At 35.6% G+C, this 23705-nt stretch overlaps 1 protein-coding gene across 1 annotated transcript; it reads left to right on the forward strand.

Annotated features, from left to right (window-relative positions):
• Positions 1-2352: 2352 nt before the first annotated feature.
• Positions 2353-16332, forward strand: LOC110025801 (translation initiation factor IF-2, chloroplastic). The gene is made up of 12 exons (XM_020726456.1): positions 2353-4320; positions 4412-4444; positions 4561-4674; positions 4888-5037; positions 5272-5370; positions 5472-5534; positions 5642-5797; positions 5941-6006; positions 14105-14341; positions 14666-14941; positions 15028-15216; positions 15854-16332. Exons 1-12 carry the CDS (start codon positions 2836-2838, stop codon positions 16013-16015), a joined length of 3030 nt encoding a protein of 1009 aa, XP_020582115.1. The 5' UTR covers positions 2353-2835; the 3' UTR covers positions 16016-16332.
• The last annotated feature ends 7373 nt before the right edge of the window (positions 16333-23705 follow it).

Raw genomic sequence — 23705 nt, forward strand, 5'->3', positions numbered from 1 at the left:
TATATATATATATAGATATGGTTACAATTTGAAAATGCATATGATGACTCAAATTTAGTATTTAATTAGCATTATAAGTACTTTTTAAAGAAGTCAGCCATGAAATAATGTTTCCATTAATGTGTGTGCATGTGAATGTGTGATGAACTTACAATTAAATTTATTCAATTTCCAAAATAAATAAATATTTTTTTTTCAATTTCTTGAATGTGACAGTTGGTAGTATATTTACTTTTTCCATTTTTAAAATGCACGAAACTTGTGCACGCTAATTTTGAAAAGGTCTAATTATTGTGTGCGGAGAGCGCACGCAGAGCTGCGTGCGCTCTCCGATCACAGCCACGTATCGCGGCTGCACTGTCATACATCTGCGCTCTACGTGAGCTCTCCGCACGCAATAATCGCTCTTTGAAATGGGCCTCTTTGGACTGTTATAAAATATTTATTCATTTGGCACAATTTTTCTTTTGTTTACATTTTAAACATATAGCACCATAATTTCTTAACAAGATGCAGATTTTCATTTAATTTTATCTCCAATTGCAAAATAATTTGAGGCTAATACTCTAGAATATGTAACCTAATGAAAAATTATATATTTTGAATCTCTCACATTCATACCCTAAATTAAGTCGTATTTAGCTTATATAAGTGCTCTTATAACCTAACTAAAAATTTCTTCATCGTCATTTCTCTCAGTATAACATACAGACTTTCATTTAAATTATTGAACTATCATCATAATCATTGAAATTCTTTTATTATGACCTTAGTTAATTTAAACACTAATTTTTCTATTCCCGTTATTTCTTAAATTCGAATCAAGTGATTTTTTATCATAAAGTTATTGTGCATAAAAAATATGGTTAAGCAGATCCCGAGGAGAATCAATGGTCCAGAATAGAGGAAACATGATAAAGGAGGATCTACTAATAAAAAATCGACATGCTCACTTATCAGATATGATGGAGCCATCTGAGCCAGGATAAAGACAAAAAAATGATTTGAGTCCAAACCAATCAGACTAAAACAATAACCGTCTACAAAACCGGACTGAATCGGCTGGTTTTACCCGTTTGACTGTGAACTTGTGGTCAGTCTGATCCGGAGCACACTAGAATACTTCTCTGACTGTGAATCGCCAGAAACTGGTTGAACCGGCAGTTCAACCTATAAATCGGAGAACCAGTTCAGCCTTTTAAAAAATATAAATAAATATAAATGTATTTTTATTTTTTTTCTTACACCTTTCATGCCGATGTCGGTTTCCAGTTCAAAAGCATGTCCAGACTTTTGTCTTTTTTGTCTTTTCTGAAACATTTCATTGATATACATGTTTTTTATTTTCGTGCAAAATCTTTTGGCCTTTTCTGGATTACATGGCACTTTTCATGTATACGAAGATAGAGAGAGAGAGAGAGAGAGAGAGAGAGACTTAGGGCCCGTTTGGGACAGCTTATTCTTGAGTTTTGCGTTTTGAAATAGCGCAAATAACGTTTATTTCGTGTGTACGGTTTGTGTATCCTACTCCGCAGTTTGGATTCTTCTATTAGACGCGACCAGCGAGATCAACCCCGCGGTTCGCGTTTTCGATCAGATTATTACTCCCTTACCCCTCTGTTTGACCTTCCCCCGCTCGAGCCCTATGTAACTCCTCACTCAACTCTCTCCCTTGATTGCTCCTATCTAGTTCACTTGTCTCTTGCTCCTACCTCAGATCCTTGGTAACCTTGTTTTGTAAGTATTTTCAATGGAATGTGGTGTATATGCAATTTATGACAGTTTTTATCGATGAAATGGTTTACATTTCACAAAGGCATGCATTTATATTGATTTAATTTTTATAATTAAGTTTTTTTAACCAAATGTTTTTTAAGGCTTTGTCTACAAGGTCTCATTTGTTTATTGCCATAAAAATAATATTTTTTCGTTATCGAATTATAAATTATTTTAATCATATTCTATCAATTATAATTTTAAGATTAATAATTAAAATTTTCATTGCTTTGAAAATTTGCCATAAAAATATTTTTTTTTTAGTTATCGAATTATAAATTATATTAATCATTATCTATCAATTATAATTTTAAGATTAATAATTAAAATTTTCATTGCTTTGATATTTTTTATCATTAATTATAGTAACAAATTTACTCCCTTGATCATTTTAATTAAAAATTATTAAAATTATTAACTAAAAAATAGGTAAAATTTATTTATTTTCTTACTATTAATTTCATTAATGTGCTTTTGGCCTATTTGAATTTGTACTAGTATGTATATATCTATAGACTGAAATAGAATAAAATCATGCATTATGCATAATATGGCTGAGGGTTTTTCGGATCAAAAACCTTATCCTATAGAAATTGACAAGCTGAGGAATTGCCACACATCTCTCCTACGAACCACTAGCCTTCGGCCGCTTGTCCCACCATTCGATTTTGCCTCTTAAAGCACAAAACCAATAAATCATCGGCCTCACGCCCTTCTTCGCTCTCTCCGTCTTGTTCCCCACCCTGAAGAATAGCCCTCCCACCGCAAATTTGTGGAGGTAAGCTGTCGTCTTCGCCGTGGAAGTTTATAGATTTGATCGGAAGTTCAATCGTTTATCTTCTCTGCCGCGAAATTAGGGTTCTTTCATTCCGAAACCCCCCAAAAATAGCATTTTTTGTTGAATTTTTGAGCTCGGGAGACCGTTCGTTGTGCTTGGAGATCCGAGGCGGACCAAAAATGAGAATTTTTTTCTTTTCACTTACTTTAGGCTAGAGCTTTTTCCTAGAGATCGCAGCACTCCGCTCTTTATGTGCGTTTTAGGTTTGTCAGTTTGAAGTAATGGCTTCTCCTGCTTCCCTTGCAACCCTGGGAAGCGTGAGGGCTTCGCACTCCTCACACCTCGAGACCGCTTCTTTGGTATTGGGCAATAAAAGAATCCACGTAATCTCAAGGCTTAGTTTCAGTAACTCTGGCAGGAGGCAGCAATGGGTTTTGCATTATCGCCGTAGTTTCTGTAAGTGCATGGTTACACCAAACTTAATAGATGAGAAGGTCGTTTCTTCTTCCCTTGAATCAGTATATCAAGCTATTAGTGCTAATAAAGACGAGGATGCTGATCTAATTCTCAAGGCTGCCCCAAAACCAGTTTTAAAAGGTAGGCCAAGTAGTCCTGCCGATTTTGCAAGCTCCACTGCATCATTAAATGGGGGAGTTTTTACTGGAAAAAGAGTAGAAACTCGGGATGAAGATAGAGAGAAGGTTATAAAGTCATTGGGGGAGGTTTTGGAGAAGGTGGAGAAACTGGAGACTGGGATGGTTGTTAATCCAGTTAAATCAGGTGGTAGTGAGAGTAGGGGCAATGTCAAAACAAATGGTAGTTCTAAGCCCAACAGATATGGGAACGCTAACAACTCTTCTCAGAAGTCGAAAACAGTGAAGAGTGTGTGGCGGAAGGGGAACCCAGTAACAAATGTACAGAAGATGGTCAAGGAAGTACCAAGGATTGCTAAAGACAAAGAGGAAGAGGAAAAGGCTCCTATGGTATCAGAGACAATCAAACAAGAAACTTCATCTCCTAAAGTTTTCAGACCTCAGAAATCTGTACCAGTTCCTCCTAAAGCTGTACCAAGGCTGCAAGCAAAGCCCGGTGTTGCTTCTCAGTCTGCAAATATAAGTACTGCACAGAAACCTACATCTACAAAAGAGAGAAAACCAATTCTTATTGACAAGTTTGCATCTAAGAAATCAGCTGTTGATCCCATTGCAGAAGCTGTTTTGATGCCCACAAAACCCGTAAAGGTGCCCCCTTCAAAGTTCAAGGAGGAGCGCTGGAAGAAATCCAGTGCTATTGGTGGTTTGCGTAAAAGATTGGTAGAAGATGATGTTGACATAACTGAGGAAGATGCTTCAGAGCTTGATGTACCTATTCCTGGTGCAAGGAAGGGAAGGAAATGGACAAAGGCAAGTCGCAAGGCTGCAAGACTTGAGGCAGCTAAAGCTGCAGCACCCGTTAAAGTAGAGATTGTTGAGGTTGGGGATGAGGGAATGCCTACTGAGGAGTTAGCTTACAATCTCGCTGTTAGTGAAGTAGAAATTCTTGGGTTTCTGTATTCAAAGGGGATCAAACCTGATGCAGTGCATACTCTGGGAAAAGATATGGTTAAAATGATATGCAAGGAATATGATGTGGAAGTTATTGAAGCTGCTCAGGTTACAGTGCAGGAGATGGCGAAGAAAAAAGAGGTACTAGATGAGGAAGATTTGGATCTGCTAGAAGTAAGGCCTCCGATTATCACAATTATGGGCCATGTTGATCATGGAAAGGTACTTTTCTATAATATTTTGATCATCACAGTTTAATCCAAAGATGAAATTTGCTCATGTGTTTCTTTGGTTCGTTATATTGAATTGACAGACAACTCTTTTGGACTATATTCGTAAGAGCAAGGTACGTTTATTTCTTTTTGCAATTCATGCTTTAATCTTAATGCTAGAGATTGAATTTTTTTAACTTTTTGTTGGTTGCTCTCTATATTAAATATATATAAAAAAAAAAATTTACAGGTGGTGGCATCTGAAGCAGGCGGAATAACGCAAGGCATTGGAGCATATAAGGTTGAAGTTTCCATAGATGGAAAACCTCAGTCTTGTGTTTTCCTTGATACACCTGGGCATGAGGTATGCATGCTATGCTAAAGTCTGGTTAGCTTCTCAATGGTTTTGTTTTATATGTCCATTTAAATTTTTGACCGTTGTGTTCTAGTTTTTTCATACTTCTTGATCATACATACACTGTAATACGTGTTCTTATGCCTTCAAAATTGTGGAGCTTTATGGTAATATTGCTTCACATGCTTATTGAAATGGAGGAATTAATCTTGTCTTCCACAGGCATTCAGTGTAATGAGAGCTCGTGGAGCGAGAGTGACAGACATAATCATTATTGTGGTTGCTGCTGATGATGGTGTCCGCCCACAAACGAATGAGGCGATAGCTCATGCAAAAGCAGCCGGTGTGCCTATCATAATAGCAATAAACAAGGCATGTAGATGATCCATTTTTCCCGTATTATTTATAAAAATATGAATTTAGACCCCAGATTTTTTTAATATTGGTTGAAATAGCTCATATTGAGGACTATTTCAGCCCCTCCCATTAAAACATTATGGGGACTTATTTAGCACTTTTATAAACTCTGGGACTAAAATAACCCACTATCGAAACTCATGGGATTATTTTGACAATTTACTCATTTACTTTCTTTCGCCCTCTCAGATAGATAAGGATGGATCTAATCCGGATAGAGTTATGCAAGAACTTTCGCAGGCTGGTCTTATGCCAGAAGAGTGGGGTGGTGACATCCCTATGGTCAAGGTTGTTTCACTAATTCAGCCACTCGAGTTTTCGTTTATTTCTTTGCTCTTTTGTCTGAAACTCTATGGCATAGCTTATTTTTTACTCTTATTTTTTGTCAGATAAGTGCTCTTAATGGCGAGAATGTCGATGAACTGTTAGAGACTGTCATGTTAGTTGCTGAGGTATGAGAGGCCCCCCAACTTATATCGGTTTCTTATGTCAAAGTAACATTTATTTTTCTTTGCGGAAGTTTTCATCTTTCATTCTATTTCAATTTTAACATTTATAGATGCAAGAGTTAAAGGCAAATCCTTATCGAAAAGCAAAAGGAATTTGCATAGAAGCGGGACTTGAGAAATCAAGAGGGCCTGTTTCCACACTTATTGTGCAAAATGGAACTCTTCGAAGGGGTGATATTGTTGTATGTGGTGAAGCTTATGGAAAGGTTAGTTTTTCAGAAAATTTAGTTCTTTATAGAAAACTACAAGTTAACGTTAATCCTGGACTCAGAGGTGAACTTTGTCCTAGTTTTGCATGGAATTAATGGCATCCATTTATTTTTAACTTTACACACTTTCTGATGAACAGGTTCGTGCTTTATTTGATGATAGGGGCAGTCGTGTTGATGAAGTAGGACCATCGATGGCTGTTCAGGTTTCTAATTCCTTTCTTTCTTGTTATTAAAATTTTAAATTGTTTCTAAATTTTCAGCCAGCTATAATTGAAAAACATCCATGGCCATTGAGTATGAGCTTTTGTGTAGAACAACAGTAAAGGGAATAGTTGCATGAGATAAAATGAGAAGTTCATTTCTAATAAACAAGAAGAAAGGTCAAAAGTATCTTCACCACCACTATTACGCGATCACGAGTGGTAGTGGTACCCACCACAGTTGGCTATTAGCAGAGATAGTGGAAGCTGAAATTCTAGTTTGCTGCCTGTAGGTGTAGGTCTGTTATCTCCCCTCATGCCAACCATCGAGGGAAGTGATAGTAAGGATGTGTCGAAGTGTGTTGAAAACTGATGCAAAATGGCTTTTGGTGAAGATGTCAACAACCTGATCTGAGGAGCTGATGTGTTGAACCTGAACTTTGCCCGAGGCGATGTGATCCCTAATAAAGTGGTAGTCGATCTCAACATGTTTCTTTCGAGCGTGAAATATGGAATTGAGGGCTATAGCAATTGTTGAGGTGTTGTCATAAAAAAATTGGTGTGGGAGTGGTAGGAGGGATGTGGAACTCTTGTAGAAGTCGTTTGATCCAAAGAACATTCGTTTTAGCCGCTGCAAGAGCCCTGTATTCTGCTTCGTGGGAGGATCTTGCCATGATATTTTGCTTTTGAACAATCCAAGATATGAGAGTATTACCAAAAAAAGGTACAGAAGCCGGTGGTGGAGCGTTGATTTTGGGAATCACCGGCCCAGTCAGAGTCGTAGTAGGTTTAGAGCTGTAGATTATTTTTGGTGATGGGAAGTCCAAAGTTAATTGTTCCCTTGAGATAGCGTAGTAGGCGCTTGATTAGTTGAAAGTAGTTGATGAGTGGGCAGTGCATTTGTTGGCAAATGTAGTTGACGGTGAAAGCAATGTCGGGTCGGGTGATTGTGATGAATTGTAGGGATCCAGCTAGGTGACGATATTGTGTGATATCATGGAATTCATGTGTGGTGTTGTGGCTGGGTTGAATTTTAAGTGGAAGCGGGTATTATTAGTCCTCAATTTGACATTCTAAGTTGTTGAAGAAGGTTGTGGATGTAGGAAGTTTGGGATAAGTGATATTCGAAAGGTGTGGTTTAGGTGGTAATACCGAAAAAGGTTGCAATGGGACCAAGTTCCTTTAGTTGAAATTTGGTTTTAAAAGTTTGGATGAGATAGGTGATGGTGGATGAATTGTTCCCCGTGATGAGAATGTCATCCACATAGACAAGGAAATAAATAGTGGTTTGGGCATAAATGAGATCGACTGAGCTTAAGTGGAAGCCTTGATTGCGCATGTAGGTAATAACAATTGATTACAATTTTCTTGGTGCATGTTTAAGGTCATAAATGACCTTTTTAAAAAGACATACTTTGATCAGATGTTGAGAAACTTGAAAACCTTGAGGTTGATGTGTATCATTGGTTTCGTCCAAGTAGCTGTGAAGAATTGTATTTGAGACATCAAGTTGTTGAACCAACTATTTATGGTTAGTTGCAACTGAGAGCAGAATGCGAATAGTTGGCATTTTGGTAACCGAGCCAAAGGTTTCAACATATTGAATGCCTTGCTATTGTTTAAAACCTTGTGCTACCAAATGGGCTTTGAATTAGCTGGGTGTGCTATCTTGAGGATATTTGATTTGGTATGTTCATTTGTAGCCTATGATGTTAGAATGGGATGCTGGATCGACAAGAACCCAGGTTCCTTGCCTTTGAAGGGGTTTGAACTCCTTGGACATGACTTTACGCCAGTGGAGATGATGTTTTGCTTGTTGATAGGTGGTTGGATCGGGTGGTGAATTGCTTGAGGTATTGAGGTTTAGAATTTGCTTTGGTTGGAGGAATATGGTCTGGAAATGAGTCGTCATGGGGTATTTGGATGTATGTTGTTGGAATGTTGGTGGCACTAAAGGAGGTGAGGTGGAGAGTTCGGTTATGCTAGAAGTTTGATCTTGAGTGGTTGTGGAGGTTGGGATTAGTTATGATGCGGTTGTGGTAGCTCTTGTTTCTGAAGGGGATGAAGCTCTTAGTTCTGGAGGGGATGGAGCCGAGGGATGTTTAGTTGTAATGATGCGATGTGTTGAGGACGTGATGGGATTGTGTGAGATATGAAGGAGGAGGTTCGGTTAGATATATGTATGAGTGATGAGAGATTGGGAGGTTGGGTTTTGGTATGAAAATACTGATTCATTGAAGACAACATGTCTCGAGATGATTTGTTGGGTTTGGTTGTTCGTATCTTTTGTAATAGGGTGCGTAGCTAATGGATATACAGGACTCAAAAATAGGAGCCAATTTGTGTGGAGCTTGGGGTTTTTGCCAAGCGTAGGCATCCAAAAGTGCGGAGGTGGTTATATGCAGGTGTTTTATGATAAAGAAGTTCATACGAACTTTTTAGTTTAGTTTTTTTGGCCGACATGAAATTTATGAGGTAGCTTGCAGCGAGTACAACTGCAATTCAGAATTTGTAAGGAAGATGGGTGGTGAGGAGAAGGGCTCGCGTTGTTTCAATAAGACGACGATGTTTGTCCCTAAACCCCCTAACAAAATGGGATGTGTATTCGCCACATTAATTAGATCGCAAGATTTTGAAGTTAGTATTGAATTGATTTTGAGTAAGTTTGTGGATGAGAATAAATTTATTTGTCGTTTCAAACTTTGCAAACATAGGAAACGCCCAAATAAATCTGGTGTGATCATCAATAAACAGAAGATAATATTTATAACCTTGTAAAGAGGGTGTGGGTGTAGAATCTCATACATAAGAATGAACTAGGTCAAAGCTATGGTGGGATGCTGAAGCAGAAGTATTAAAAAATTGCTAATGACTCTTAGATGAGTTACATCCATAACTACTATTCTCTAAAACAATATCATGTTCTAGCTTTGATATTGTTTGTCTTAGAGAATAGTAGTTATGGTGGTGTGATGTGGGTGCCAAGTGTTCGGTGCCGAAGGAGAGCAGATGTCGATGAGGATTGGTTTACAGCAAGGGCGGAGATGGGATAGATTGTTCTTGCTTGATCTTTGCAAGAAGATGTGGTTGGTGTCAATCAGGAAGGACGGAAATCAAGCAGCTAAATTATGAATTTTCTATAATTAGGAACTTCCTTATTTAAATTATTTTTAATATCTTTATTTTGATTTATTTCTCTTTCAGCTGAATATTTAGATTAGGAATATGTATTATTAAGTTACTTAAGATAGATTATTCATAATATTTTGTACCTAAAATAGATTATAAGATTATTATTTAATGTAATGAAAGCAAAGGGAATAATGAAAGCAAAGGGAAAAGAAGCAAAGGGAAAAGACATCGAGTCTATTCAGAATTTAGCATTTTTTTCTCAAAGTTTTGACATGGTATCAGAGCTAAAATTTTGCATTAACCACTGATAATCGTTGGAGGACCGTCAAAACTTCCTTCACGCCGGTCTTTTTGTTGCGGGAAGGGAGGAACTATTTCTTTGTCTTATTCTCGCTCGTCTACTTTGCCTAAAACCCTCGTCTTCTTCATCTGCACCGCCGTCGGAACAAGAAACACAATGGATAAATTTTTGGGGTTTTGTGAAAACCTAAGCGAAATTTTAGAACAAGAAACACAGTAGAAAAACATAGATCCCCGATCTTAACCTTAGCCGCCGCAGCGGCGACGATCTCCATCGCCCTCTCCTTCAACACCACCGCAGCAGCTCCCATAAACTTCATCCGATCTACCTGCAAGGTAACCCGCTACCCCAATCTCTGCAAGAAGTGCCTAATCTACTATATCCTAGCGATCCAGCACCGCAGCCCCTGCCAACTCGCTCACGCGACCCTTAAAGTTTCAGCCGATCACGCCTTCGCAGCCTCGAACTTCGTTCACAAAATGTCGGCGAGCTTAAAATTTTCCTCCACAGCTCGAAGAACCTGCGACGGCGGTGTCGTTCGTGATTGCATCGAGACGATCGACAACTCCGTTGATCGACTGCGGAGATCAGTTAAAGGGATGGAGAGAATGGGGCGATATGGAAGCATATCCTTCGGCTGACATCTGAATAACGTTCAGACATGGGTGAGTACCGTGCTTACAGATCAGAGCACATGTTTTGATAGCCTCTCGCAGGACAAACCAGCGACAGATGTGCTGCCGGAGATCCACAACTTTTCTCGTGAAGAACAAGCTGGAAAAGAAGAATTATGTCTTGAAGGAGATGGAACTTATTCAGAAGTGCAAAATCCATTCATTGTGGAATACAATGATTCTTAGGTTGAAAAGGGTTGTTATGTTTGTATTATTATTCGTCTGATTCAGATCTTCTTCACTAGGCATCGCTGCTTCTGTGGCACCTTCGACTGCTTCTTACGCTTCGCTTCGTTCGCTTCGGCTTCGGGCTTCGACACTTTCGGGCTTCGGCATTCTTGGGCTTCAGCACTCTCGGGCTTTGGCTCTCTTGGGTTTCGACACTCTCAGACTTCGACATTTTAAAACTTCGACACTCTCAGGCTTCGACACTCTCAGGTTTCGACACTCTCAAGGCTTCGTCATCTCAGGCTTCCACACTCTTAGGCTTCGACACTCTTAGGCTTCGACACTCTCAGACTTCGGTACTCTTATACTTCGACACTCTCAGACTTCGACAATTTTAGGCTTCGACACTCTCGGCTTCGACAGTTTGAGGATTTTTTTTGTCCTGACAATGTTATTAGTTTCTTGTTGGCAAATTGATGCTTCATGATCAGTCAATATCAATTTGAGGGGGGATGTCAATCAGGAACGAAAATCAGACAGCTAAATTAGGAGTTTTCTATAATTAGGAGCTTCCTTATTTAAATTATTTCCAATATATTTATTCTGATTTATTTTCCTTTCAACTTAATATTTAGATTAGGAATATGTATTATTAAGTTATCTAAAATAAATTATACATAATATTTTGTACCTAAAATAAATTATAAAATTATTATTTAATGGAATGAAAGCGCATCGAGTCTATTCAGAATTTAGCCAATTTTTCTCAAAACTTAGAAAGTTGGTGCTCCTGTCCTTAATGACAAAGGAAGATGGAGTGAATGAAATATTACAATTGCTATCAAAGTTTAATTTATGGATAAAGAGAAGATTGTGAGTTAAAAAGGGAAAGTGAAAGAGCTTGGAGAGGCGGAGCTTACATTGTGGTGTTGGTAGGATAGCTTGCACGTTGTGGGTGATTGGAAGATTGGAGCCGTCACCAGTGGTGACCGAGTCGGAGCCGGTGTACGGTGGGGCCTTCTGAAGATAATCATAGTTTGAGATGAGATGGGCGGTGACTTCCGAGTCTAGTAACCAATTTTTTGAAGATGGTTCGATGGATGACGTGAGTGCGGCCTTTTGTTTGGTAGATGAATATGAGCTAAAATTGGTGCAATGCCAGCATTGAAGAGTGGTACGACCAAATTTGCTACAATTTGGCAAGATGGAAGGTTAGCTATCTGAACCTGATTTTGATCTCCTCAGTTCAAATTTGATGATCTTCGAGAGCCCCTCTTATAATAGGGACCCCAACCACGGGTATGAGAGCCATTGTTGCTGCCACGAGCACTAAAAAAATCAATGGCATTAGGTTTCTTTAGCAGTTTCAACCGAAATATTTATCTCCTTGCCGCAAAGGAGGGAGTAGATGTCGTCGAGTTTAATTGGTTCTGATTTGGTTCAGATAGTTGTTTTGAAGGATTGGTTTAAATTGGGCAAGCCATTGAGGATGTGAAGAATAATGTCCTCTCGATCAATATATCCTCCAGCTGCGACGATGCTGTCAACTGGGGATTTGATTGTCAACAGATATTGGGACATAAATTTGTTTTTTCATGGAGATGTGGTGGAGTTCATTTCAGAGTTGAATTAGACGGGATCAATTGGTTGATTGCAAACGACTTTGAAGAGTTTTCCAAATGTAATTGGTGGATTCAAGGTTATGAATGTAGGGTAAAATGATAGGAGATATATTGGAGAAAGTGTGGGTTGGGAATGGATTGGAGTGGTTCAATCGAGGAAGCCCTCGAATCCATTGGCTTTGAAGAGCTTGTAAATTAGAGGTTTCCATTTTGGGTAATTTTCTGAAGTTTGTTGGACATTAGCCGTAGTTTTGATATTGGTCTTCAAAAACTTGAGAGATGAGGGGATGGGGATTTCGGTCATGTGCAATGACTCATTAACAGCTTCTTGATTGATTTGTGAGGAGTTCACCGACATTGGCGGTAGAGAAACAGAGACAAAGGGAGGAGAGAAAGGAAAAAAAAAAAAAACCGTGATTTAGGGCTGAGGATAAAAACCTTGATCTTCTTCCTGGAAGCTCTGATACCATGATAAACTTCTATGGCAATTGAGTATGAGCTGTTGTGTAGAACAACAGTAAAGGGAATAGCTAAAAGAGATAAAATGAGTAGATCATTTCTAATAAGCGGGAAGAAAGGTTAAAGGTATCTTCAACACCACTATTATAGTAAACGTGTGTGTGTGTGTGATGAAACATATATTATTCTAGAGAGTGGTAGTGGTCCCTAATACAGCTGGTTATTAGCAGAGATAGTGGAAGCTGAAATTCCTGTTTGCTGCCTGTAGGTATAAGTCTGTTATTAATAACATGGCTGAAGGAAGGATTCGTCATATTTTGGAATTTATTAGCTCTTATATTAAAATCTCTCTTGGAAACAAGTAGCCTAATTGTGGGTGCATTTTAAATGCACATTATTTATTTTCCTTTTGAAACCATATGCTTAATTCATGATAGATCGGATGGATTATCACAAGCTGTTCATTATTAACATGTGAAGTAAATTTAGTTCTCGAGTTAAAATGATGAGGTCTGTCTCGGATTAACTTACCTCAAGTCACCCGCGCGGCTTCTGCATTCTTCCTTGACACTAAATTAACCTAACCCTCACAACTTTTGGAGTTGTATGCACAAAACACTCTAGGAAGAAGAGTAAGGAGAAGTATTGAAGAAAGAAACATTTCGCTAAGAAAGAGTGATTACAACACTTGAATGCTTGGGAACCTTGAATGTTCTTGGATGGATCCAAATGAAGGGGAGGAACTTCTATTTTTAGCCCTCCTCGAGCTTAAGAGAACTTTATAGATTACATAAGAATATGCTATCTTCTAGATAGTTCTACATTGTTCTTTATATATATATATGCTTCTAGAACTTTCCATAATAGTCTATTGTTCTTTTAAAAGCTTGTTTCTTTCAGCATATCTATGGAATTATGTGGAACAATATAGAATTCTTTGGAATATTCACCTTTTAGTTTTTTCTAGAATGCCGTGGAATCTTTTGGAGTCCCTTGGATTGCTTTCTACATTCTGGTCTTCTCTATATTCTTCTTTTCCATAGTTAGCTTGCCAAGTATTTTTGAAGATGGTGGAGTGTGAAAGACCGGACAAAAGTGCATGACTTTCTGATTTCTTAGTTGCCATATAATTTAAAATTACGAACTTCAAATATTATGTTGTGTATATTTTACTTTTTTAAGCCTTGGATCCATAACAAAACTGCATGGAATTGATTTTTTTGTTCCTTTTAAATTTGGGTGTTGATATTTTTGAATAACTTATGAAGGTAGAAACTATTATGACAAGATGAAATTTTACCTCAGTGCCTCCTCAACTTCAGATGTTGTTCTGTCTCTTAATGCATTGGCATGTTGTTGATTTCTTTTTTTTTGGGGCATTTAAATACATACCACCCAATTCATATATGTATTTACATATCTCTAACACCTAAACTTTACTTTTAACATTTACATCATCTAAATCTTTCATATCGCTTCTAAAATACCACTTTTTGAACTTTTAAAAAGTGAACACTCCTTTTCATGCATAGGTAAGGTGATATATATGAAAAATTGAAGATTAAGTGTTAGACATGTAAATACGGAATAATTGAGTGGTATGTATGTAAATTTTTCTTTTTTATACCCTGTTGCACTAGCCATTGACCTCCTAAACTGTTATTTTTCAAGGCAGCTTTTTTACTCATCGTTCGTTAAATATAAAGTTGTGAATACCTGATATTCCTCCCCTAATTGCTCAATAGGTTATTGGCCTTAGCGACGTTCCTGCAGCTGGCGATGAATTTGAGGTCGTTGACTTTCTAGATTTGGCACGTCAAAGAGCCGAGTCTTGTGCGGAATCTCGGCGGGTCTCACACATATCTTCCAAAGCCGGGGAGACGAAGCTTACTCTATCTTCCTTAGCTTCTGCTATTTCAATGGGGAAGCAGTCTGGAGTAGACAGGCATCAGCTGAATATTGTCCTGAAGGTTGATGTCCAGGTAACTCAATTTTGCATTTTGCTCCCACAACAGCATTATAATAGCACACAATTCTTGTGTATTTACCTATTTCACACCCAAACTTTCATATTTACATTTTTTCATGCATGGGTTCAAAGCACCAGGGTGCTATTTATGTAAGCATAGAAGTTTAGATGTGGCATATGTAAATACATTAGAATTATATGCTACATATGTAAATTTCTCTTTAAAATACAAGTGCCAAAATAGTCCCAAACTCCTTACATTGGGCAATTTTTGACATTTTTATCTTTAAAATGTTATCTTGATCGAAATAATGGCACTCACCATCATCAATTATAGGGCTCAATTGATGCAATCAGACATGCCATCCAAGTGCTTCCGCAGGATAATGTCGCTTTGAAATTCCTTCTCCAAGCCCCGGGTGATGTAAGCACCAGCGACATCGATCTTGCTGTTGCCGCTGAGGCTATTATAGTCGGTTTCAATGTGAAAGCAGCTGGGTCAGTTAAGAGCTATGCCGACAAAAAGAACATCGAGATTCGATTGTATCGAGTTATCTATGATCTCATTGATGATATGCGCGATGCGATGGAAGGTCTACTCGAGCCTGTTGAGGTGAGTTGTTTCCTTAACTCGTGAACATGGCATCAAGGCTTTGAGTTCACTCATTAGAAAAAAATCCTGATGTGTTGATTCTATAGGAACAAATGCCCATTGGAGCAGCGGAAGTTCGAGCTACTTTTAGCAGCGGAAGCGGACGAGTGGCTGGATGCATGGTGATCGAAGGAAAGCTGGTGAAAAACTGCGGTATTCAAGTTGTTCGGAAGGGGAAGACGGTTCATACCGGAACGATTGTTTCGCTGAGACGAGTAAAGGAAGAGGTGAAGGAGGTATGTTCAAAACCATTATTATTAGTTCATTATCTTGATGATTTATTGTGTGCATTAGACTCTTGCCAAGTGTATTCATTTGTTTAATTTGTTATCAAGAATAGGTAATTTATGAGGCAGTGTAGGACATGTTGAAGGAATATTTACATACATACCACTCAATTCCTATGTATTTACGTATCTGACATCTAAACTGCAATTTTTTCATACCACCTTACCTATTCTTGGAAATTTGTATTTCACTTTTTAAAAGTTAAAGTGGTGGTATTTTTGTCATGATATGAAAGATTTGAGTGTATAAATGTCAAAATAAAAGTTTAGGTGTTTGATATGTAAATACAAAAGAATTGGTTGGTATGTATGTAAACCTTCCTATGTTTAAATGCATACTTTGTTATTAAACTATAGCTGCTCTATCAAAGGGCCTTGACTGTCATATTATTTATTCTTTGCTCTCATAAATAAATGATTTAAAGGTAATCTACTCATGAATGCTGATAGATTTCTGTTATCTTGTCTTGTTATAGTTCTGAATTCACCACTATTATATTTTGATTTTCTCTATTTATAATTATGCACATGCCCATCTGTACTAAGTGCCAATAGCTGTTTGTTTTCCTTCACTTTTCTCTTGCAGGTTGGTGCTGGGCTAGAGTGTGGTGCTGGTGTGGGTGATTTCTCGGATTGGGAGATCGGAGATGTCATCAAAGCCTTCGAAACAATCAAGAAAAGGCGAACCCTCGAAGAAGGGTCTGCTTCTGTTACGGCTGCATTGGCTGGTGCTGGCGTCACTCGCTAAGAATGTCAAAGAAAGCTGGTTGGGAAATGTAGTTGTGATCTTCTCATGCCCATGCTGCAGAACACCTCAGCTCAGGCTTTTGGTATCTATGACCATGCAGCGCCAGTGCCTTCAGAGGCCATTGATTATCAAGCTTGAGTTTGGCTTGATAGTATAACTGCAAAATAGTCCCGAGTTTTTTGGGCTCATGTTGTGTGTTCATGTAAATAAAATAATTGAGTTTGAGTTATAAGCTTTCTTGTGTTTTATTTGTGTAGTGCCCATTCATTTATCCCACATTGTAACAGATACTTTATCTTACAGTTTTATGATATTAATACTTCCCTTGAAGAGAGAGGATTTGATAATTGTGGGTGAACTTTTTAGTGAGATTTAGGAGTGTAAAAGACTTTGGATTGTTATTTTGATGTTGTGGTAGATTTTAGTGGGATAAAAGACTAGGAATTCTTGTGGATTGTTTCCTTAGGATTTGTGGTCTCGATGTTGAGTGGATTAAATTTGGAGGAGTTTATGTATGTCAAGTGGCAAGTAACACGATTAAGTTCTAGTCTTGTCGAGCTTGGTCGAGAACTTTAAGATGAACCTCGGGGCGGATGTAAGGGTTGGGCTTAGTGGTGAATGGTTCTATATGATTTTAGGGATGCTGAGAAGAATTAATTTGGTTGAAAACATGACTTATGATGAAAGCTAGCAAAATTGAAAAATAAACTAAGAATAATAACTTTTTTTTTTTGAAAAAAAAAAGGTGAAATCGATGTTTGGTTTGGTCCAATGGGCACCAAATATCGATTCCCTCAAAGGGTTGAAAACTCTAGTATGCTTGTTCCTAATTCGAAGAGCCCGCACCACGAGATTCGAACCCCCGACCCGAGGGAGTTACGCCAGAGGCTGCACCAATGAGCTAGGTCATTCAAACAACAAAAAAATAATTACTTATCTCACCAAAGAGAAGAGAACCCAGGCCACCATGCATCAAGTTAAGAAAGAGCAATTTTTTACATAAAATTTCGTTTCTAGAATTGAAGAAGTTATTACATAATAGTCCTATTTATTAGTATTACATTGATCAAAAAAAAAAAAAAAAAAAGAGAATTTTGAGGGAAAGATGGCTATTGATGGATGAATGTGTCAATTAACTTCATAAATTATATTTGCATTATTATGGCGGGCTCATGCAAATTATGTTTGAAAATTCAAATAATAAGTATACATGCGATATGAGTAATGATAAGAAATAAAAAACAAATAAATATACAAACTAATTTGTTAACCTCTTCTCTTTCTAAAAGAAAGGAAAAAAATCTAATTTAGACAACAGTTTTGAAGTGCTAATCTAAGTCACCAAATCAAAGATTAGCTAAAATTGAATGATGTACTCGAAACAAATATTTTAACTTTTTGTTTAGGAATGAGAAGCTAAGTAGTGGACATTTTGTCAAAATAATAAGGATATGACATAAGATGTAAGTTTGAAAAAATCACTAAAATTCCTTAACAAGAAAATTAACCAACAAACTAATATTTATGTTTAAAATCCAATATCAAATTTATGAAGGGTGGTGAAATTGATTTTAATCATATATTTTTATAGTGAAGCCATTAGACACACTATAAGGGAAAAGCTCCCTCAAGTAAATCCTACTATTGTATTGCTCATTCTTAGATTCACTTTGATATCAAATATAATGATGGTAGCTGATCTTTTTAGGGAGATTGTCTTTATTAATGTTTAAAGAAGTGTTTTAGAATTTGTGGTGGAGCGATGGGGGATTAGCAAGGTTGTAGTAATGAAAAGTATAAGATTTGCCTAAATTGGGCTAATTTGTGCTAATTTAGAACTACATTTTGAGGAATTTTATTTTGTGGGATAATAGACTAGAAATACTTGTGATTGTTTGGAAGATTTTATGTGTGTCACGTATTAGATATCAAGATTAAATTTTAGTCTTGTTTAGCTTGGTTGATAGTTTTAAAATAAATCTTGGGGTGGATGTGAGGGTTGAGTTTAGTAGTAGATGATTTATATGGTTATGGGGATTTTGAGAAAATATTAATCAGGTTGAGATAAGAACTTAATATAAAAAACAAGTATATCTAAAAATGAACTAAAATAAACTAAGGACAATTGCTTAATTTCATAAAAAAAATAACAAACTTGAGCCGCCAAGGACAAAATTAAAAATGAGCAATTCTCCGCTCATAAAATTTAACAAAATTGGAAAAAAAAAATTATATTAGTTTTATTTATACGATTACAATGATTAAAAAATTAAAAAAAGATAAATTTTGGAGGATAAGGTAAGTGATTATTAATGAAGAAAAATAACAACTATGTTTCTAATTTATTTTCTTATTATGATGATGAGTCCAAGCAAACATCTAGATTTGAAAGTTTAAAGCAGTTATAATATAATTTTGAAATTTAAACAATAATGTTTAAAGTTTAATCATTTTATTTTTTTTAATTGGCCTTTTATGATGGGTCTTGATTGGACACTTTGTTGGGCTCTAGTAATCGAACATTTGGCTTTGTTTGCTTGAAAAATTGACTTTGGATTTCACTTGAGTTTGTATAATTATACTTTTAATATATTGATCATATCTTAATACACAAATGGAATCTCCTCTGTATAAAATATGATCTCTATTTATACAAATAATCTAACATTTTTCTGTATCACTGTTGGTCTAATCTTGATATTTGATCACAAGATGTTATGTGCTTTGCCAACTAGAAAGAAATGGACTAATAAAGTAGTTTAGTATGATAAAATGAGTCATTTTAGACTTATACACAAAAACAAACATACAAATCCCTATCCTCATAACATTTTTTTTGTGAAAATCCTAGCTTTTAGCATGATGCATATAAGTGATATACTGACAGTTTTAATGAGGATAGGTAGCAATATAGTTATGTTATGATAATAAACTATTATTATAAGAATAATAACCAAATCAATTATATATTGTTTCTATATATGTTGTGATATAAGTGATGAATGGTTCATGAATATAAAATAAAGTGTTGCTACATCATAAATGAATATTATAATTATGAAAGACTTACATACATACCACTCAATTCATATGTATTTGCATATCTACACCAAAAAATTTGATTTTTACATACATACCCATCTTACCTTTGCATGAAAATATGCATTTCATTTGAAAAAAAATAAAATAAAATTGTGGTATTTTATGTGATATGAAAGATTTAGGTAGTACAGATGTGAAAAGGAAAATTTAGAAGTTAGATATGTAACTACATGATTTGGGTGATATGTATGTAAATGATAAGCATTGTAAAATTATACCTATTATAATATTCTCCATGTAGTGAATTCAATGATAAGTTTTGTATATTCTATTGGGCTTTATATTGATTATTGTTATTTCATGAAAAAGAAAAGTGTTGGTGGAATACAAAAAAATTGACATGGACATGGATATCATACATAGTTGTATGGTATGTAGTATTTTCTAAGAATAAATTTAATGTAATGATTTATGTAGTATGATTGTTTTGAATTTGAAACTTTGGGATTAGTGTAAATAAAAGACTTGAGATTCTTGTTGTATTTATGTTTTTTTATTTTAGCATGAATTTGTATACAATTTTGATCATATTGATTAATGAAGGTAAGTTAAATCCTTATGATGAGATGAGCATATGCATATAATGTGATGTAAATGAATGATAATTTCCTCACTTTGTTTTGCCCTAACTCTATATATGTATGCTTGGGTGTGATAGAAACTAACATTCTTAATACTATTCCTTTTTTGTTAGGTAAATGATAATGGGGAATGTACTCATGAAAAAACTTAATCCTTCTAAGTAAATAAACTTCATTGAGTGTCTATTAGCCTTTAGGAAGATGCTATAAGATGCTCATGTTTAACATATATTGTAATATTGGTTCTCATTGGCTTGTGTTAGCCTTTAGGAAGAAACTATATTGATTCTCATTGGCTTGATGGCATAAATTACCATGAAAATGTTTTTTTTTCTCACTATTTTAATGTTAACAATAGTGATACTTTTTATGTAATATTAAATATTTTTGTGTATGTTAATAAATATTTAATAATTATGTGGTATGCATTCAAATGTCCTTATAATAAATATTATGAATGATGAATTTATGTGTTTTTTATCACAACATAATTGCCCTTATTTAATGCATTATTCAAATTTTGACTTCATGAATAACACAAAAATAGTGTACTATTTTTATAAAGAGGATTTGTGATATTGGATGGTTGTCCATTAGATTAATTGAACAATAAAGAGGATTTATAGAGTTTAGAGTGATTGAAGTTGTGTTTTGAATAGACATTCAAAGAGGGTTTTCTTAGTGACATTGACTTTCAAAATGCCTAATTATATGATTAAGAAAATGATTAGCAGCATAAGTTTTCAATGGACACATCATTTATCATCATCTAACTTTTTCAAAATAGAATTGGTATTATTTTTCATGTGAGCATCTCTAATGCTTTATTGATTAATATGTGGCATAATTATGCAAATTTATGTCATCATGCATTGTAATAATTGCTTCGGCTTAGCACTTTCTACTAAAATGAATAGTAATTTTGTCACCTTAACATCTACATTAGCGAACTTGCACATTTTTATAGGTGTATCACCAAAGTGAGAGTGTAAATTTTAACCAAGAATGCATTACTTCAATTTATTTGCATAAAAAAAATTAAAAGAATGTATTGATAAAGCTTAATATTTTAATGATTCCTAACACAATATAACCTAAATGCACATAAGAACAAGAGGAATTAAACCCCAATCTCCTAAATTTTTATTTAACCTGTTCATTAAACAAATACAAATCCTTAAAAGGATTTTATTATAAGTGATGCGTGCTAGAAAATTCGCAGCGGTAGAATAATAAATTATCGTCTTAGCGTTGTACAAAAGCTCAGCACACACAGATATGAAATAGAAAAAAACGGTGATGACTCCATAAGTTTTTACGTGGAAAACCCGTTAGGGAAAAACCATGGGGTCTGACACAGTTGCGGAAATCCACTATTGATTGATGATTACAGAAATCCCTCGTCCCACAGACGAGAAATTGTAACTATATTTTTCAGATTACAATGTGACTGACGACGTCTGGTTGGTGGTGATTGATGACGGTAGGTGGAGGTTGACGACAGTCGGCGGGGGGGGGCCGGGGGCGGGGGCGGTGGTCGACGACAATTGGTAGTGATGCTGAGTTGCAGCTTCTCCTCAAGACCTCAGACTCTCTCTAGACTTCCTCCCCCCTCCTGAGAGGGATGTGGCTCTATTTATAGTGTTCTAAGTGTAATTAATGCAAAAATATGAACTATTTTGATCAGACGGTCCAGAGATCTTCCGTCGATCATACGACGTTTAATGGACATTTGAGTGCCTTAATGATGTCAGAATTGAGTGATCTTGGGCTTGTTGGATTCGTCTTGTCGAGCCGCTCGATTTGAGTATAAACTTGTCATATTTGACAGTTGTTTGACTTTTCAAATGTATTCATAAATCTTCTAACTGTGGTTTAATGACTTTATCTGGGCTTGATTTGACTTGGACTGGGGTAGTTTTGATATCATTAGGCCCGTCTCATTGAACAGGTCAGTTTGACTATAAGTTTACTGAAATCGCAGCTCTAGATAACTTTTTATCATGAATGTTTCTTGCTTAAAGTATTATATCGAGATTTGTGTCATGCCTCAAGATTCGTGTTGGATGAAAATTAGTTGGTGGTGTATCAATAAGAAAAGCCAATCATAAGAGATAATAAAAAAATATAATTAGGAAAACAAAACTCACATCTTAGGGTCTGTTGGAATTGGTGCGGCTGTTTGAATAAACAATTGCCAAACAGCTGTAAGAAAAAAAATTACTATTCAAAAAGTTGTGGTGGTAATTACAAATTTATTTTAATTTCAAAAAGTCAGACTGTAGTTTTTTGACAACCACCATATCTTAACATTTCAGGTTGAAAAAAACAGTTTCCAATCACATAATTTTTTATAAAACAACAACAAAGTAGTTTCCCAAACAAAAATGTGAAAACGGTCTGAAAAAAATAACTAGAAAGTTATCCCAAACAAACGCTTAGGCAACTAATGTAATATAAAATGAACAAATTAATAATACATATTAACTTTAGATATGTATGCCATCTCTATCTTCTAATGCAAATATGCATTTAAGAAAGTAATAAAGGGTTTGTTTGAGCCAGCTGCACCTTAGTTGCTTCATGAAGCTGCTGCTGATAGTAGAGACGCTAGCTAAAGCTCTTTCTATTTCCAAACAGATGCTTAGACAACTAATGCAATATAAAATGAACAAATTAATAATACATATTAACTTTAGATATGTATGCCATCACTATCTTCTAATGCATATATTCCATTTAAGAAAGTAATAAATGGTATGTTTGGGGCAGCTGCACCTTAGTTGCTCTAGGAAACTGTTGCTGATAGTAGAGACACTAGCTAAAGCTCTTTCTATTTTGATTCTCACAACATATTCGAATTGTATTCAACGTAAATCTTGCTGGATAAAAAAATTGCACCTTTTAAACAAGGGCAGGGCAACAATGGGAGCTAAGTTATTCAATAAATAAACCAATTAGAATTCGAGCTAATCATGAAAATCCACATTCAACAGAGGAAATATTACATCAGAACTCTGAATGTAGAGCTATGTTCGAAGTCCAATAAAATAAGGACACGTGGAATATCGGGACCCACATAGAATTCCATTATATATAAAAAAAAGACGCGTGCGGCCCGGCCCAAACCTAACTCGAATCTTTATTCTTAAATTTAATATCTTTTAATTAAAATTAGAAAATTACATACTTTAAAAATATTAAGTACGTGGTAAATCAATTAGAAATATTCCTTTGCGTTATTTAATTTTCCGGCTATATTACAGAAATATTCCATCCGCATTATTTCTAATCCTGCGGGGTTATTTTATATACCGCGATGATATTTGTGAAAAATAAAGTGCCATTCGAGTATTATGTGGTGTTATTAAGACCAGGTTTCGGCCGAGTGAAAATTATTTTTTTTATATACCGCGATGATATTTGTGAAAAATAAAGTGCTATTCGAATATTATGTGGTGTTATTAAGACCAGGTTTCGGCCGAGTGAAAATTATTTTTTTCGACATTTCATGTGTACTCCGGAGTGTGATGTAATATTTTTTCCATTCATCACGATTCAAATTTAGGATGTAGGCTTTACTATCCTAATTTATCTTATATAACCAGCTCAACTTATTTAAAATATGCAAATAAATTATGACTCTATTTTTAAAATAATAAATTATTTTATTTAAAATAACTCATATTATTAACCAAACCTTAACTCACACATCATGTGATGCACATTTAATTAATTATCTGAGCCTTTTAATTTAAAGAACAAACTATTATTTTTTGATGTGGGACTAAAGGGTGCAGAAGCCTTTCACAATACATGAAAACTTCACAACAGGGGCATTTACATACATAACACACCCAACTCCTAACTCTATTTTTTTACATTTATATCACTTAACTCTATTATATCACATAAAAATTATCACAATTTTAAATTAAAAAATGGGGAATACACCTTTTCATATATAAATAAGGTGATATATATATATATATATATATATATAACTT

This window comes from Phalaenopsis equestris, unplaced genomic scaffold (assembly GCF_001263595.1).
Source record: "Phalaenopsis equestris unplaced genomic scaffold, ASM126359v1 Scaffold000333, whole genome shotgun sequence".
NCBI classification, from domain to species: domain Eukaryota; kingdom Viridiplantae; phylum Streptophyta; class Magnoliopsida; order Asparagales; family Orchidaceae; genus Phalaenopsis; species Phalaenopsis equestris.

What these genes read in the sequence shown, in the direction of transcription:
- LOC110025801 (XM_020726456.1), top strand. Translation starts at nt 2,836, where the DNA reads ATGGCTTCTCCTGCTTCCCTTGCAACCCTGGGAAGCGTGAGGGCTTCG. An exon ending in TCATAATAGCAATAAACAAG is followed by an intron (nt 5,038 to 5,271) that starts GCATGTAGATGA and finishes TCGCCCTCTCAG; the next exon opens with ATAGATAAGGATGGATCTAA. An exon ending in GACCATCGATGGCTGTTCAG is followed by an intron (nt 6,007 to 14,104) that starts GTTTCTAATTCC and finishes ATTGCTCAATAG; the next exon opens with GTTATTGGCCTTAGCGACGT.